At 45.1% G+C, this 15,357-nt stretch overlaps 2 protein-coding genes across 4 annotated transcripts in view; one reads left to right on the top strand and one right to left on the bottom strand.

Moving 5' to 3' along the window:
* PHACTR2 (phosphatase and actin regulator 2) overlaps positions 1-1,482 on the bottom strand; it is a 133,180-nt gene extending 131,698 nt beyond the window's left edge. For all 3 annotated transcript variants that reach the window (XR_005699904.1, XM_040058259.2, XM_040058264.2), the window contains exon 1: positions 1,341-1,482. Coding sequence is in view for 2 of the 3 variants with exons in the window: in XM_040058259.2 (XP_039914193.1) it covers positions 1,341-1,482 (142 nt within the window). In the remaining variant the exon portion in view is untranslated. The remainder of the gene's footprint in view (positions 1-1,340) is intronic.
* A 3,124-nt stretch (positions 1,483-4,606) lies between these two features.
* On the top strand, positions 4,607-15,186 carry FUCA2 (alpha-L-fucosidase 2). Its single transcript, XM_040060403.2, has 7 exons — positions 4,607-5,073; positions 7,875-8,062; positions 9,713-10,052; positions 10,655-10,865; positions 12,207-12,397; positions 13,535-13,643; positions 14,939-15,186. The coding sequence occupies exons 1-7, from the start codon at positions 4,610-4,612 to the stop codon at positions 15,077-15,079; spliced, it is 1,644 nt and encodes a 547-aa protein (XP_039916337.1). The 5' UTR covers positions 4,607-4,609; the 3' UTR covers positions 15,080-15,186.
* Positions 15,187-15,357: the final 171 nt, after the last annotated feature.

The raw sequence follows: 15,357 nt of genomic DNA, 5'->3' as shown, positions 1-15,357 counted from the left end.
CAGTCCCTCTGTGGGGCTCCCTCTGGATCCAGGGGTGCACACATCCAGTCACAGGGCACTGTTCATGCAGCACTCTCCAGGCAGTGCTGAAATACACCTTGCATCTGAAAGCAGTCCTTTCTGAAGCCCTAGAACCTCCTCCCTCCTCCCTGTCCCAAATGTCCTTCACCATAACTTTTAAGTAGACACAGAAAAATGTAGAACAGAAAATTATATTTGTTTTTGCTAGCATCCTCTGGCCCCATGAGCAGAATCTATTTGCTCCTGTGTGACTAGGCAAGTCTTCATTCCCTCTCTCCTCAATCAGGCAGGCGTAGCTGTATACTTGATCTTCCCCAAGCAAATGTTCTGCTTCATCTTAAGATTCCCTGAGGAACAAACATAAGAGAACATTGTGGTCCATGGCAGACCCGACCATGCACAGCACTGTCTTGTGCTGCAGCAGAGGAGGTCCCTCGGCGCACTCTGGAGATTCCCTGATGGTGTTTCAAGGATACCTCTGTGCAGTGGTGTGTGAGTGCATCCAAAATACCGACATAGCCAGGGTGTATGTGCCTACAGACTTCATCTAGTCAACAGAGCAGGGCCAATTTGCATCTGGGCAAGCACGTATTTTCAAAACATGCTCAGCCCTAAGAAGACCAGAATTTCATTTTCCTTGGTGCCCTGCCTCAGGAAACAGACTAAGTAAAGCACAGCCTAGCCACTTCGGTGACTTTCAAGAATCTGGACTGTAAACTAGGACCCTCACCTCCTCCCATTTTATACATTAAATCTTTTCCAAACCTTGCAGGAAGCCTTCTCTGTCCCAAATGGCCAGCTTCCACCCCCAATCATCCTGTATGCATTTACAGGGATAGACTCCTGAAGGAGGATGACGGGATTCTGACTTACACATTGGTTTTTCTCAAATATTAAAATCCCGAAGCAGATACAAGGGCACGATGTAAAATTCTGACATGTGGTTGAAGTGTAAAGTGGGAACCAGCAAGATGAAGAGTTCTGATGTCCTGGCAATACACCCTGATCTTTCCTGGCCCTTTTCTGCCCTTGCAGTCAGAGATGCTTCGGCAAATGGGTGCGTAGCCACGACGCTACCGGGATTCATTCGTTCATTTGTGTGAACACGGGTGTAAAAAGCCTGGAACTCTCCAAACATCTTATCAAGCAGGAGATCAAGCACCACGTACCCCAGAAATCCACACCACTGGCCACCGAGACAAGTCCTACGTCTGGGAGAGCAGGACAGGGTATCGGCGAGGATGTCTTTTCCCGAGTTCCCAAAATCAGCTCAGCTCCGAGGTCTCGGACACAAGGAGCCTTCCCTCCCTCCCCCTTACCTGAGCCGCCCACGTTGGACCGCAGCAGGCAGGTCCTCCGGGAGGAGAAGGAGGAGATGTCGCTTTGGGAGCGGCCGCGGGGACCGGGCAAGGACCAGACGGGCAGCGGGGCCGTCCCGCTGCTCCCCGGCCTCTCGGCCATCGTCGACGGGGAGCCGAGAAGCGCAGGGAGGAGAGAAGAGGAGGGAGAGAGGCGGCGAGGGAGGGGACAGGGAAAGTTTGCAGAGGAAGAGCCGCCCCTCTCCTCCGACCGCCCCGCCGGGACGCCGGCGGCGATTTCAGGTTTCTGGGAACATAAATTTTGTGTTTGCACAGGAGCAAAGCAAAGTGGGGGTGGGTTGGGTGTGCAGACGCACCCTGGGGTGTCTTCATGCTCCCGCCATTGCCACCACTCGGGGAAAAAAAGAAAAAAAAAAAAGAAAAAAAAAAAAGATAAAAAAGAGAATCGGTTAAAAAGAGCGGAGCAACCCACACCACCACTTCTGCTTTGTGTAATAGGGTGCTCTCTCCCCCACAAAGCCGGAAGGTTGCACAAGGCACGGCATCCTTGCAGTACAGCCGCCGAGGAGACGGGTCAAATGTCCTCCCCCCACCATCACCTCCCTCCCATCTTTCTTAAGGATTGGGTTGCATGTAAGAGACTTGACTTAACTAATTTCGGCAGGAAGGTACTCTCCTGCCTTTCACATCAGTCACACAGACCTAGACAGAAGCAAAATCAAGCTTCATGGTTTCGTTTCCTGGTGTTTTATAGAAACCCTTTTACAACAAGGTGCATCTTTTAAAAGAAACTTAATGCTCACACTGCTTCTTACAGGCAAGTCATATTACATTCTACCTTGACTAAAACCCTCGCTGCCGTGCAGCTACGATGACAAAGACAGAAGAAACTGCACCCTATATTTTTAAAGCATCCAGAGTTGCATTATCCAGTTATCCAATGTGAAAGTTGCATTCAGGTTGCACGAAAGTTTCATTCAGGCTGCATTTTAACAACTACCACTCTCCAGGTCTGAATCAAAACCTATCAAGTCTGAAATTTGTCCACGCGAAATTCAGTTTCTGGTTTCTTCTTCCACACAGGCAGGCAAGTGCCTTCGTCTCAATGCCGAGCCCGCGCAGCTCCCCAGGCACAGGGATTTTGTGATCTTCCCGGCAGTCGCCCTCCGCATTCGTCGAGGCAATTGATCCAGTACAGAAGCCTCGTATGTCAGCCATTAGTCAGGTCAAAAGGTCTTTACTGCTCAGCTTCTCTCAGGGAATTGCCCTCATTATTTCCTCTCCTTCTTCCCTCTGCTGACAGACCAGCCTGCTCCTTCCCCAGAGCTTTCTCAGCGGGACTGTGCTGCGGGCCGTGAGCTCCGTGCTTATAGCCCCTCTCACGGGGCCAGGGGCTCCACGGTCACACAGGCAGAAACGCTGTACCCGTGCTTAGAGAGCTTTTTGCAGCTGCACACACCAGTCCTGTATTATTCACAAAATCTGAAAATGTGCTATTTTTATTATTCACCCTTTGCAGCTTGCATCATTACCAATGTGATCATGCACCAAGGACCTTTTTACCCATCAGGGATTTCACTACCTGGGTGTTTGTGGGCTGGGGACTTTTTCTGGACCTGTTTATGCCTTAATCAGAAGGGTACTCATCACTACTGTTTACTGAAATGTTTGCCACTTTTCTTTTCTTTTCTCTTTTCTTTTCTTTTCTTTTCTTTTCTTTTCTTTTCTTTTTTTTCTTTTCTTTCTTTCTTTTCTTTTTTCTTTTTCTGTTTCTTTTTCTTTTCTTTTCTTTTCTTTTCTTTTCTTTTCTTTTTTTCTTTTCTTTTTTCTTTTTTTTTTTTAATTTTATTCTATTCTATTGAAGAGGTGTGATCAAGTTCGTTATTGAAATACACAGTCCCTGCTCCAAACCTCACCAAAGTGTATGGCAGGTCAGCGAACTTTGGGTCAGACCCTGACTTTTTTAAAAATCATTTTTTCTTCCAAACATTTTGAGCTACAGAGCAATTGTAACTTTGTCGTGCTGCACAGAACGTATCCTTCAAAATTCCCACATTAAGGACCTGCTCAGTGTCTGCAATCCTTTGGTGTGATCAAAAAGAAGAACAAGAAGAAATCGAAAGATGAACTAGAAAGGATATCATAGCAAGAGGTCAAAGGCATCTAAAGATTCCTTTTGAGAAGCAAAGTGACACGTAAATGGGTGAAGGAAAAAGAAGGCATAAAGTAGGCCAACGGTGAATGTGAAAGAGATATGAAGAGGCTCCTGTTGTAATATCAAAGTGCTTTGGTAAATCAGAGTAATGTGAACAGTTAGTCAGAAAGAATAATATGCTGGAAATCACATGGTTTTTTATCTGCCTGTAGTTTATTATATTAATCAAGGTATATAAAAGAAATTATTACAAAATCATGTACATCTTGTTTTCACAGCCCTTTAAATATTTTTTGAATTAGATGTAACAGCTGTGGTTAATAGCTCTGGAAACTGAGGCTCTGTTTCCATAGAACACCAGTAAAGTATACATCCTTCCCAGTTGGAGAGAGACTAATTCAGTTGCCTGCTCATTCATTTTCCACTGATGAGATTGCCAAAGAAATTCCCATTTGTGGTGATGATTAAGGAAAGTTAGTATTTGATGATTAAACCAAATTATTTCACAAAGGCTGTCCCATGGCAGCAGAGGGCTGAAGTAAAAACACAAAATTCGGGCATCAGGAAAGACTGCAGGAGCACCAGCTCGGGCAACAAATTGCTGGCAGATGTATCTTTTAAAGTATGTGCCTGCCACCCGTGATCCGCAGTACAAGCGCCCAGTGTCGTCTACTGAATTGAGGCAGCTTCCGCACAGGCCGTTCTAATGATCGAAGAGAGAAATCTTTCCTTGACAGGCTTTGGGCCACCTCTTTGCCCGGGAAGCCTCCACGTACAACTCGGCTGGAAGGAGCTGCAGAGCGATGTTACACCCTGTCCTTCTAGGGAGGGCGAGGGAAACTGAGCCTGTGGCCGGAAGCAGGCGGGAAGGACAAACCCAGCAGCTGCCGAGGCCACCTCTGGAGCAGAGCGGCTGCAGATCCAAGGCTCACACCGGGTACATCCAGCCGGCACCGTCAGGCCGCAAAACTCCTGAATACCTCGGGCCGGGGGAGGAGCCGGCGGGGCCCGGGGCGGGGTGCCGGCCGAGGCATCAGCCAATTACTTCATCTTCTTAAAATCCTTAAAAGCCAAGGGCCAGGTTGTGGTGGAGTAGCCAGATGGAGCGGCAGCGATGCGGACGGGCCTTCGGGCAGCGGGTGGGGTGCGGGCGGCGCGAAGAGGCAGCGGTGCCGGCTGGGCGCCGCCAGGAGCAGAGCCGGAGCCCGGCAGCCGCCTTCGGCCGGCTGGCTCGGCGGGGCGGGGACAGCCCGAGCCCGCCCCGCTCGTGCCCCTGTTCTTTTCCCGGTTCGGCCCGGCCCGGCCCGGCCGAGCAGCGCGGCGGACCCCGTCCCGCGGAGCCGCGTCCGGCCCCGCCGCCGCCATGTCGGGCGCGGGCGGCCGCGCCGCGCTGCTGCTGCAGCTGCTGCTGCTGCTGCCGGGACCGCCCGGGCTGCTGCAGGCCCGGCCCCGCTACGAGCCCACCTGGGGCTCGCTGGACGCCCGGCCGCTGCCCGCCTGGTTTGACGAGGCCAAGTTCGGCGTGTTCATCCACTGGGGCGTGTTCTCGGTGCCCAGCTTCGGCAGCGAGTGGTTCTGGTGAGCTGCAGCCCGGGCGTTCTGGTGGGGCCGGAGCAGCTGCGGCGGACGGGCCGTGCCGGCGGCCCGAGGGCTCCGCTTGGAGAGCAGCGCTCGGGGCAGGCGGGGATGGTGTGGTGTCCCCCCGAACAGCGTGGGTGGTTTGGGTTGGAGCCCCTCTGCAGGCGGGCCGTGGAGCTCCGGTGTGCGGGAAGAGCTCTGTGTCCAGCCGAGGCCACGGACTCCATGGCGCGGTTCGCAGAGGAAGTGGAGTTTGAAGTACTTCTGGTGTGTCTGAGCGCCTGTCTGCCCAGCCCCAAAGCTCCTGAATACCCTTGGCTGAAGTGCCTGAATTAAGCAGAGAGCTGGTAGAGCTGAGAGGAGTGCTTTGCAGCACGACAGTGTTGGTGAGGGAGGTGGTCGGTGGAGTGGCGAAAGAGACCCATCCAGGGCCACCATGACGGGCTGGGTGAAGGAGTTCTTCATTTTGGGAACAGGCATTTGGGGTCGAGCAGCCTTGTACAGCTGCTGGAGCACTGTGGGGAGCGTAGGAGCCTGTCGCTACCCTTACTTGGCAAGCAGCCTTGTGTTTTCTTGTGCACGTTTTGTTCTGCTGTTGTGTTTTTGGTTTTTTTTAAAATTATTTTTTTACCATCATTACTATTATTGAAGAGTCCTTTGCACTTAATTAGAGAACCTAAAGCTCTGATCCTTCACATAATTTTAGTTCAGAGGCTCAATGAAATCTTTGTTCTGTGGGTGTTCACTGGTTCAGGCCCTTTAGGCTCTAAGCATGTTTTTGCTGTCACTTTTCCATGCTCTACCAAGTGCTTCCTGTGACACTTCAAGTGAGACACATTATTATTTGCAATATGAAGGTAAGGGTAGCTTTGTGGCAGAGCTGTGGTCAACCTTAGTTACAATATTTGCAAAACAAGCTGACATGTATCTAATTGAACCAATGTTTTCTGACACTTGTTTTTTTTTTCAGAATTAAGTTCAAGTGTTTCAGCAGGTTTTTAATGCAGACTGCATTTAGTAGTATCTTACTTTTAGGGGGGCGAGACAGAGCTAGGTTTGAGTTCAAACCTCACTCAGAGTGTTTTACTCTGATAGTGCTGAACAGACTCAGGATTGAGCATTTGGTTTTTGACCCCAAAACTAATTGCTTTTTATATTCCTGTAATCTCCTATCCCATGGCAGGTGTGGGTATAGAGCTATTCAGGGCCTTCTGACAGCCTGCTCCTGTATGATGACTGAGGTCCGCTATTAGCAGCTTCAAATGGAAGGTCATAAACTATTATCACCTGTCCTGTGTGCCTTCCCTCAGAGCTCCACAGCCTTGGTTAGGAGGTTTCTAGAATCTAATCATGTCAGCATGGAAGCATTCATGTTAGCAAACCAGGTGACTAAGGGAGAAAAGCAAGGTTGTTAGTCTTTACTTTAGGAAATTCCATACTTTGAAAACAGAGGAAGTTTTTTGTTTGTTTTTATCTTAAAAAATTGTTATTTTTGCTTTATTGTTGTTATTTCCTCTGCCCCTGGCTCTATCAATGAGGAAAGCTGTCTCAGCCTCTTCTATGTTTTTTTTCCCTGTTGGCTGCCAGAGATTGTGTTGGTTTATGCTGAAGTGTTTTTGTGAAGGTTACAACAACATTCACACTATGGTCTTAAAGAAATGAGATCCAAGTCCAGCTCAGGACAGGAGAGAGAAATTAATTTCAAACATTCAAATTCTGGCCTGTTTTATTCCTTCACTTAAAATCTATTTTCAGGTATGCCTAAATTTTACAGGAGGATTTTTATCATTATGTGTCTGGGATAGCGAATAATGAGATACGACTCCAAATCTTCTTGGAGGGTATATAGCAATGTTTATTGAAAGACACACTCTTTTTATCCACTGTTTTGGTACAATTGGACAGGATTGGTCATTCAGACCAGCGCCTCTTCGTAAACATCTTCGCAAGTAAACAAGTTGGAAAAGCAGCAGGTGCAAAGATTAGAAATTGTTTGGAATGTCTTCTCACAGCTCCCCCAGAGCAATGCCTGGGAAAGTCTATCTGGCTTTCTCTTCTGACCAGCTTTCAGCATCCACAGATTTCTGCTGCTCAGTTTCCTTCATAGAAAGGTGACAGAGGTGCATTTTTAAGTGTGTGGTGTTCTTGTAGGGGCAGGTTTCGGTTACACTATGTGCCTTTTTTCTGGCAGGGTGCCTTTTCTTGCAAGTCTCAGGTGTGCAGAGTCTGCAGTGACCTGGTCACAGCTCTCTCTGGTCCTGGGCCTGTGGACATTGGGTCACTCAGCTGCAGTGGTGTAGAGGACTCAAGACTGTCAGGGAGGTAAAGCTGGTGATCCCCATGTTTGTGGGTGGCAGGATTGCAATGTCGGGGGCAGAGCAGTGATCCTGATGGCTGAGGTGTGAGACTGGAGGAGGTGAGTCATGCAAGTCCAGGAAAAAAGCATTTCTCCTGTCACCTGAGCTGCTTACACAGACTGTCTGTGGTCTCTAGATTTGGGTATTGACCAAGGCTGCCATTTTTCCATTCTCAAAGTGTAGCTGCTTTTTTCATGGCTTCAAATGAAGTCCTGAGGCCTTTCCAAAGTGCAGTGCTTCAAAGATATAGAATGGGGACAAATAAGGTAGAGAAAAGGAAATCTTTGATAACCAATACTCCTTTGGAGCAATTTTGTCTTATTGCCAGTGTCATATACCTCCAATGCCTCTACTTCTCAGTGTTAAATAGGAGCCGATGGTTTCAATTCTCTTTTGTTTGTCTGAAAATACATCAGCAGACTTGTTTTGTTTTGTGTTTTGTAGGTGGTACTGGCAGAAGGAAAAGAGAGAGCCTTATGTGAAATTTATGGACACAAATTACCCACCTGGCTTCAGCTATGAAGATTTTGGTCCTCTGTTTACGGCAGAATTCTTTGATGCCAACCAGTGGGCAGATATTCTGAAGGCTTCAGGTGCAAAATATGTTGTCTTAACTTCAAAACATCATGAGGGTAAGTGGAAGTTTTGTGAATGTTAGTAATTGCTGCATGAAAAAGCAGGTGACTTTCCTGCTAAGAAACACAGAGAAAGGCAGGCAGGCTTACCTGCCCCACCACAGCCAAGGAGGAAACAAAAACCACCCAAGAAATGTGCAGTTTTTTTCCTGACTCTTACACAAAAGCTGTGGCCACGGGGTTTGCAAAGGGGGAGCAATAGATTGTGCCACTGTTCTCTTGCCATAGGTAGGACAGCCTGAAGTGCTGGTGGCAGTTGAGCTTCCTGCAGTGGCCATAGTTTATTTTTTATTTCTCTGCAGTTTCTTGCTGAAAGGAGCCATAAAAGTGAAATCTGCACCGTTTAACATTTGGAGAGCTGCTGTGTGCAGGCAGTTAACAAACTCCCTTGGTTTTTCCAAGGAATTTAGGAGCATGTTCTGGCAGTCAGCTTCAGATTTAGGAAGGTATAACTCCTCCTGATGTAGTGCACAGAAGCCACAACCTTGAATCAGACCTGTAGCTTTACAGGCACAATTGTTTTTTTAGCACTGTAATTGTAAGATGCTTTTCAGAGAAAAAGTAAAGAAAAAAAGCTTTTGGAAGGAAATACAGTAGCAAAGAAACTATAAGATATTGAGATATACTACAATACATCTAGTGAATGTTGTTGGTCTTTGTGAGATGTGGGTTCAAGGCTGGCAACTTGTGATGTGTCAGTTTTAATTTCAGCTCTGACACATAAATCTTGAGGTTGATGATGCTTGTGGTGAAATTCCCAGAGACTTCAAAAGAGCCAGGATTCATTTAGTCTGTCCAATAGCCTTGTGCCTGAATTTTTAGGTTGTTTAGTCAGCACATTAGCATGTATCCAGTTCACAAAAATAGCACAAGATTTATTAGAAAGTGAGTATAAAGGGGCTAAAAGGTGAGAGTGGAGCTCCTCTGGCAGTGGTCTGAGTCTGCAGTGCAGTAGTATTTGTAAGTGCTTGTGCTGGACTGGTGGATGTCTGAAAGGTCACATCCCTCCTGATACTTAATCTTGACGTTTTAAAAGCTGTTTCAGGAGGTTTTGTCCTCTTCTTACACATGTACAAAGTAGTTGATTGAGCTGTTATAAATATCAAGGCAAACAAAAGTGAACATTTGCATGAGATGGAAGCAGAAGAGAGGAGAACAGTCTTTGAATGCAAATGATAGCTTGGGCTTTCTGCAGCTGAGAAAGAATTCTATCTTCCGGTTGCTGATTGTGTATTTACAGTTCACATTTGCTGTAGATGCCTCAAAATCTGCTGTACTTTTGGTTAATTTCACAGTCATAGAGTTAGAGAATGCCTTGTGTTGGAGGGGCCTTAAAAGTAACGTAGTTAATTTAACTGGGATATATGAATAGACTGACTAGTTAAAAAGAAGGAATAATTATCCTAAGCAGTACAGAACTGGAAAATATAAATGTTTATGTGTGCATATAAAAAAATACATGGTGTTCTGATGTTAAAACTATTATCATTGTGCATAAACAGGTTATAGGCACACTTTATACCATGACAACAATGTAATTACATATATCATTTTTGTTGCATTTTTTGCAACACTTCCAAGCACTTTCCAGAAAGAACTGTAACTTCTTCTCTTCTCTTTCTTATCCTGTGATTTATCTCTTTTTAGGCTTTACTTTGTGGGGGTCCAAATATTCTTGGAACTGGAATGCTGTTGATGTGGGACCAAAACGAGATCTTGTTGCTGAACTAGCCACATCTCTTAGAAACAGGACTGACTTGCATTTTGGGTTATACCATTCCCTGTTTGAATGGTTCAATCCTCTCTTCCTTGAGGATGCTGCCAATGCCTTTAAGACAAGAAAGTTTCCAACCAGCAAATCATTACCAGAACTCTATGAAATTGTGACCAAGTACCAGCCAGAAATAATTTGGTCTGATGGGGATGGAAATGCTCCAGATACTTATTGGAACAGCACTGGTTTCTTGGCTTGGCTATATAATGACAGGTATATAATGATGCTGGTTTAGCTCCTTATCTGAAATTCTCTTCTGTGTCTAGTTTCATTTTCTGTTTGTTTTGTGGAACCTGCTACTTCTACTTAAGAGGACTTAACAAAATATTATTCTCCTGAAAAACAGAATCCAGATATTTCCTGGAACTATCAAAGCTGGCTTTAGAAAAAGACGATTTTGTATTTTCTAAACACATTTGCATATTAATCATTTAAGGTGGTATAGGTTGTTCTGCTTAATCATAGCCTTCCTTAAATAATTGCTGTTGCACAGGATAGTGGGACAGTTTGAGAATATGAATACATTGTTGTCATTGCAGACCGAACATCTGGCAGTGGCTATGAAGTGCAGAGTGATTTCTGGCAGAGCCCCTGTAAAAGTCTGGATCTGATTTCTCTAAGATATTCTGATCTGGACCTTTTATTAGCAAAGCATGAGAGTAGAATTCCTGACATTGTACTCAATACTATTGTAAATTAACAGTACAGAAGTCATCCAAAATGTTAGTTCCCGGGAGGGGTAAGTGTGGGAAGGGATTACAGTGGCTGTGACTGCATTCTATAAAATAAAATTAATAAAACTCCTCTGTTCCCAGCCCAGTCCGGGACACAGTAGTGACCAACGACCGCTGGGGCGCTGGCAGCATCTGCGCCCATGGCGGCTTCTACACGTGCAGCGACCGCTACAACCCCGGGCACCTCCTGCCCCGCAAGTGGGAGAACTGCATGAGCATCGACCGCAGCTCCTGGGGCTACCGCAGGGACGCGCGGCTCCCCGACTACCTCGCCATCGAGGACTTGCTGAAGGTACCGGGGCCGCTGGCGCTGCTGCCACTGCCCCTTCTCTCTCCTTGTTGTTATACTCTGCTGTTTAACAGGTTGATTATGTATCTGTTTTTATGAATAAGATGTTTTTAATTCAATAGTGAGTCCACGACATAATAAATAATTTTGTTAATTTCCAGCCTAATGCTGGCAGGATGGAATATCTGTGTAATTATTAATCTTTCTCTTAGTCGTTTCTGTAGAATGAATTTCTAGTAAAAATTCAGTCAGTTTCTTAGAAGCCATTTTCCCTGTGTAACTGGCCAAGGACTGATTTGGACAGTCTCATCTTTTGGACTAAGCTTCTCTAGTAACAGCATGTGCAAGCTGATGAGAAGCAAACAGTTGTAGTTTTACAGCTCCTGTTTAGGAAGCTCTGCTGGAAGGCTTTTCCCCTTTTCAGACAGAAACAGTTTATGACTCAGCAGTAGTCTTACTTTGTGGTGAGAAACTTTCCTTACAGACATACAGCGAAACACTACCAGAAGCAGACAGCTGGTGTTGTTAGACCATTGATTCCCTTACTAGTCTGAGGTATTAAAAAAGACTTGAAGCTTAGGAAACCTGAATGAAAGGAAGACTGTTCAGTCTTCCAGAATAATGCATTTAATGGCAAAATTCAGCTAGTGAGGGAAAGATTGACTGTTATTGTTGCTTAATCCAAATCTGTTTCTAGTGCTGTTCTTGCAAAAGACAATTTCAAATTGAAGTAACCTCTTTATATAGCCAGGAGGTTTAAATTAATTCAAGTTCGGCTTGTCTCCACCTGTCTGTTTCTCAGATTTATGTATCTCAGTCCATGATCTCTGGAGGGCAGTATAGATGTGAACATAAATTTTACAGGCTTTGTAGGAGGCTTCCTTGTGTTTTACAGATGTTCCTGTAAAATAGGAAAAGCATCAAACAGGAGGAAGTTCCTTTTCTAAGATGCAATAAAGATGAAGTAGCAACTATTTGCCTTATTTTACTCTGATACAGAGAAATCTTCTGTCCTATTGGTAAAACCCTCATGATGTTCTTGCAGAAGTTGACATGATAAAGAGTTGGAAGATCTGATTCTAATGTAGATTCAGGCAGACATCTTGGTGCAAGAAGGTATTTGGGGCTGGTTTTGGATGTAAAAGTTGACAGCAGAGCTTTATTTTATGGGTGCTTAGATTTTGTATTAACCTTTGGGATGAACCCAAAAGTCTCAGCATGCAGCAGTAGCACAACTCATTTTGTTCATCATTCTGAAGCAGTACAGCAGACTTCAGAAAGCACTTCAAATATGTGATTTCATTGCTCATAACCATATGCTCTGTGTGTTTAAAAACACTTCAGCAACTTGCAGAAACGGTGTCTTGTGGAGGAAATCTCCTGATGAATATCGGGCCCACTCACGATGGTCGCATCGCTGTTGTGTTTGAGGAGCGCCTGAGGCAGATGGGCGCTTGGCTGAAGGTCAACGGAGAGGCCATCTATGGAACGAAACCATGGAGAGCACAGAACGACACAGTCACACCTGAAGTCTGGTAGGACTACTGAGCCAAAATGCAGGCTCTGGAAAGTAGCACCAATGTTAGGTGAAGCTTTGAAATCCTAATGACTTCATGCTACAGAAATAACTGTCTTAGTTTGTATGTGGTGAAGGAATTAATGCCTTTGTTAGTGTGACTGCATCTGAAGTGTGTATAAAGCTGTAGGTAGAGACTAGTTTCGAGATGATGCTGAGGCTGAAAGGAAAGCTGCAAGCATTTCTTTGGTGGTATTTTGCTTCTTGGTGTAGGCTAATCTGTTAGGTAATACTCTTTGCTTCTAGTGGGCAACAGAAATGAGAAAAAATCTGGAAATACAAGATTGCTATGAAGTGTTTTCTATCTGAACGAAGGAATACTCAATGTCCCTTGATGTTTAGACAGAAAGTGGGAAGATAACAGCAATTATTTGGTTGCTAAATACAGCCAGTCTCTTGCCTCCCTTCTGTCGTTGTTACTTGAAGCTTCTCTAGCACCTTTGTGTTCCATCAGGGTTTTGGTCTTGACCCACTTGTCTCAGTGGGTGTTTTTACTCTCATCTCCAGTAAAATTTACCCATCTGGCTTTAGCCTGGAGATGCTGAACTATTGACTGTTTGGTAAAATCCCTTTCAAGAGCAATAAAAAATTGAAACTAAATGGAGGAAGGAGGGAGGAGTGTTTCAGGTGTATCTCATAGTGATGAGAACAGTATTTTTTAAAATTAGCTATGCAAGGTGGAGACTCGGTCGCTCATACTAATTTTTAATTCTTTTAGTCTGCATGTTAGTGTATAGATGGGAATTACCATGTTTTTCTGATTATAACCTACACTTATCTGTTAATGATTCCTTGTCCTGCAAGTATCTCCTTCCTATATGGCTGAGTTACATTGTGCTAAAGTTACTACAGATGTTTGTCTGAATTCAGTTCTTTAATAGTTTTCATTACCTCTAGTTTGTTGAAACAAATTTTCAAGGCACAGTACATTATTAAAGGGCATAATTCATCTGACAAGGTGGCTGTGTATGTGAAAATGTAATTAATCATGTTTTTTCTAACCTATTTTTCCAGTCTTGAAAGCACTCTTATGTATCACTTCTAAAAATTTACAAGGAAAAGCTAACATGCCTTTTTGGTCTCCATTTCCAACCAGGTACACTTTCAGCCCTAAAGAAGGAAGAGTCAACACTATCTTCCTTAAATGGCCAGTCTCTGGGATTCTGGAACTTGGTGAGCCACGGGCTAAGCTTGGAGAAACACAGGTAAAAGACAGTGTGCACACACCCCTCCCCTCCTTTTAGGATGTGTCATGTTCCATCTTGTTTTATTTAAGATTCTGGCATCTTTGGGAATGCATAGCTCTTAGGACAGAGTACTTTGGAAGAGACCCAGCAAAATGTTTGTTTTCTTTCTGGGACCTCCTTGTCATAGTCCTCCCGGTGGGATGTTTCTTCTCCAGCAAAGTTAGACTGAGATGTTGCTGGGATATGTTTTAGCTTGCAAACTAAGAATCATGAAGAGGCCAAGTAGCAGGGGAAAAAAACTGTGCCACTGCTCCTGTTTCCTGTGTAGACTCCTAACTCAGCGTGACTTTTCTTTAGAAGTAGCTGTCCTCGTGACTTTGGTGATACTGCTGTTGCTGTAGTGATGCAGTTGTTTGAAGTCGAAGCCTTGCAGGAGGGGAATGTACACAGAGGTTTTTCTCACCCAGAGAGGCAGAAGAGCAATCAGTGTGACCCTAGATGTGCATCCTATACCAAGTGGAGGTCAGATGTTGAGGACAGTGATGCCACACCTACACTGGCAAGGAGCAAGGAACTCGATGGAAGCAGAAGTTGGTATCAACTCTGTGCATTTAAGGGAAGATTCACTTTGGCTTAGCTCTGCTCTGGTCTCATCACTGCATGTTCATTAGCTGCTGAAATGCATTAGGAGTGTTTCTGGACTGCCCCTTCTGGTCTAGTTCCATATGAAAGTAGTCTGACTGGTGCCAAGACAGCTCCATGATAGGGGAAAGTTACTTCAGCAGAGATGGAGATGCCTCTGGAATTTTGGGGGGGGCAGCTAGCCTGTGTCTGACTGTTCCTCAGCAGCTGGTGTGACATCAACCTATTTGTGGTTTTTAGTTCTTCAGATCAGCTTTCTCTGAGATACCTGGCTGCAGTCTATAAGAAACAGCCATGCTCATTCAAGACCCTAAGTTTCACTATGGGAAGCAGGTAGTTTGGAAACAAGGGATGCAAGGCACTGTACTGTGGCTCCTGGATCCCTGCTTAGACCTAAATCCCACCCCAAATGCTTCCAAAAGGTGTTTATGTACTTTCTACAGCTCTAAGTACTTCTTAAGACCCAACATGAGTAGCCTTTTTACTTGCATATCTACCTGAAAATGTTTTCCCATTGCCATTAATAATTACCACTCATCTGGCTGGTAAGTGGCATTTAAGGATACTTGGTGAGTAAGGTAGCTATGGATCAATATTTATTGTGTCAATATTGCACTTATGCATACTTTGAGAAGGTGCTGTTGTAACTATAGTGTGTGTTTCTATTTTAGGTGAAGCTGGCTGGGTACAAGGAGCTTCTGAAGTGGGTTGCCCTGGGAGAAAAGGGAATGGTTATTTCTCTACCTCAACTGACTCCTCAGCAATTGCCATGTCAGTGGGGCTGGACCTTACAACTGACTGATGTAAATTGAGCCATGCTCTGCTGCAGCCCTGGCTAGCAGGGAATGCTGGTGTTTTGCTCTTTCTTATTTTAAACTTGTTTGATTGAGAACCAATAAATTCACTTTTTCTATGAGAAGTGGGCTGTTTTAAAATGATGGAATGGAACAAACCTCACGAAGTCTAGCACTAGATAATTGATCCTCTGCATGCAGTTTGTTTCTTTGAACTTGGGTGAAACATTAAGCAGCTAGCTTGACCTCTGCACGTGGTTTAGTCAGTTTCTGGCCAAATTATGTGAAGAATGAGG

Source organism: Hirundo rustica, chromosome 3 (genome assembly GCF_015227805.2).
Source record: "Hirundo rustica isolate bHirRus1 chromosome 3, bHirRus1.pri.v3, whole genome shotgun sequence".
Lineage (NCBI taxonomy): Eukaryota > Metazoa > Chordata > Aves > Passeriformes > Hirundinidae > Hirundo > Hirundo rustica.
The sequence above is the reverse complement of the archived record's forward strand: the minus strand, read 5'-3'. Positions and strand labels throughout refer to the sequence as shown.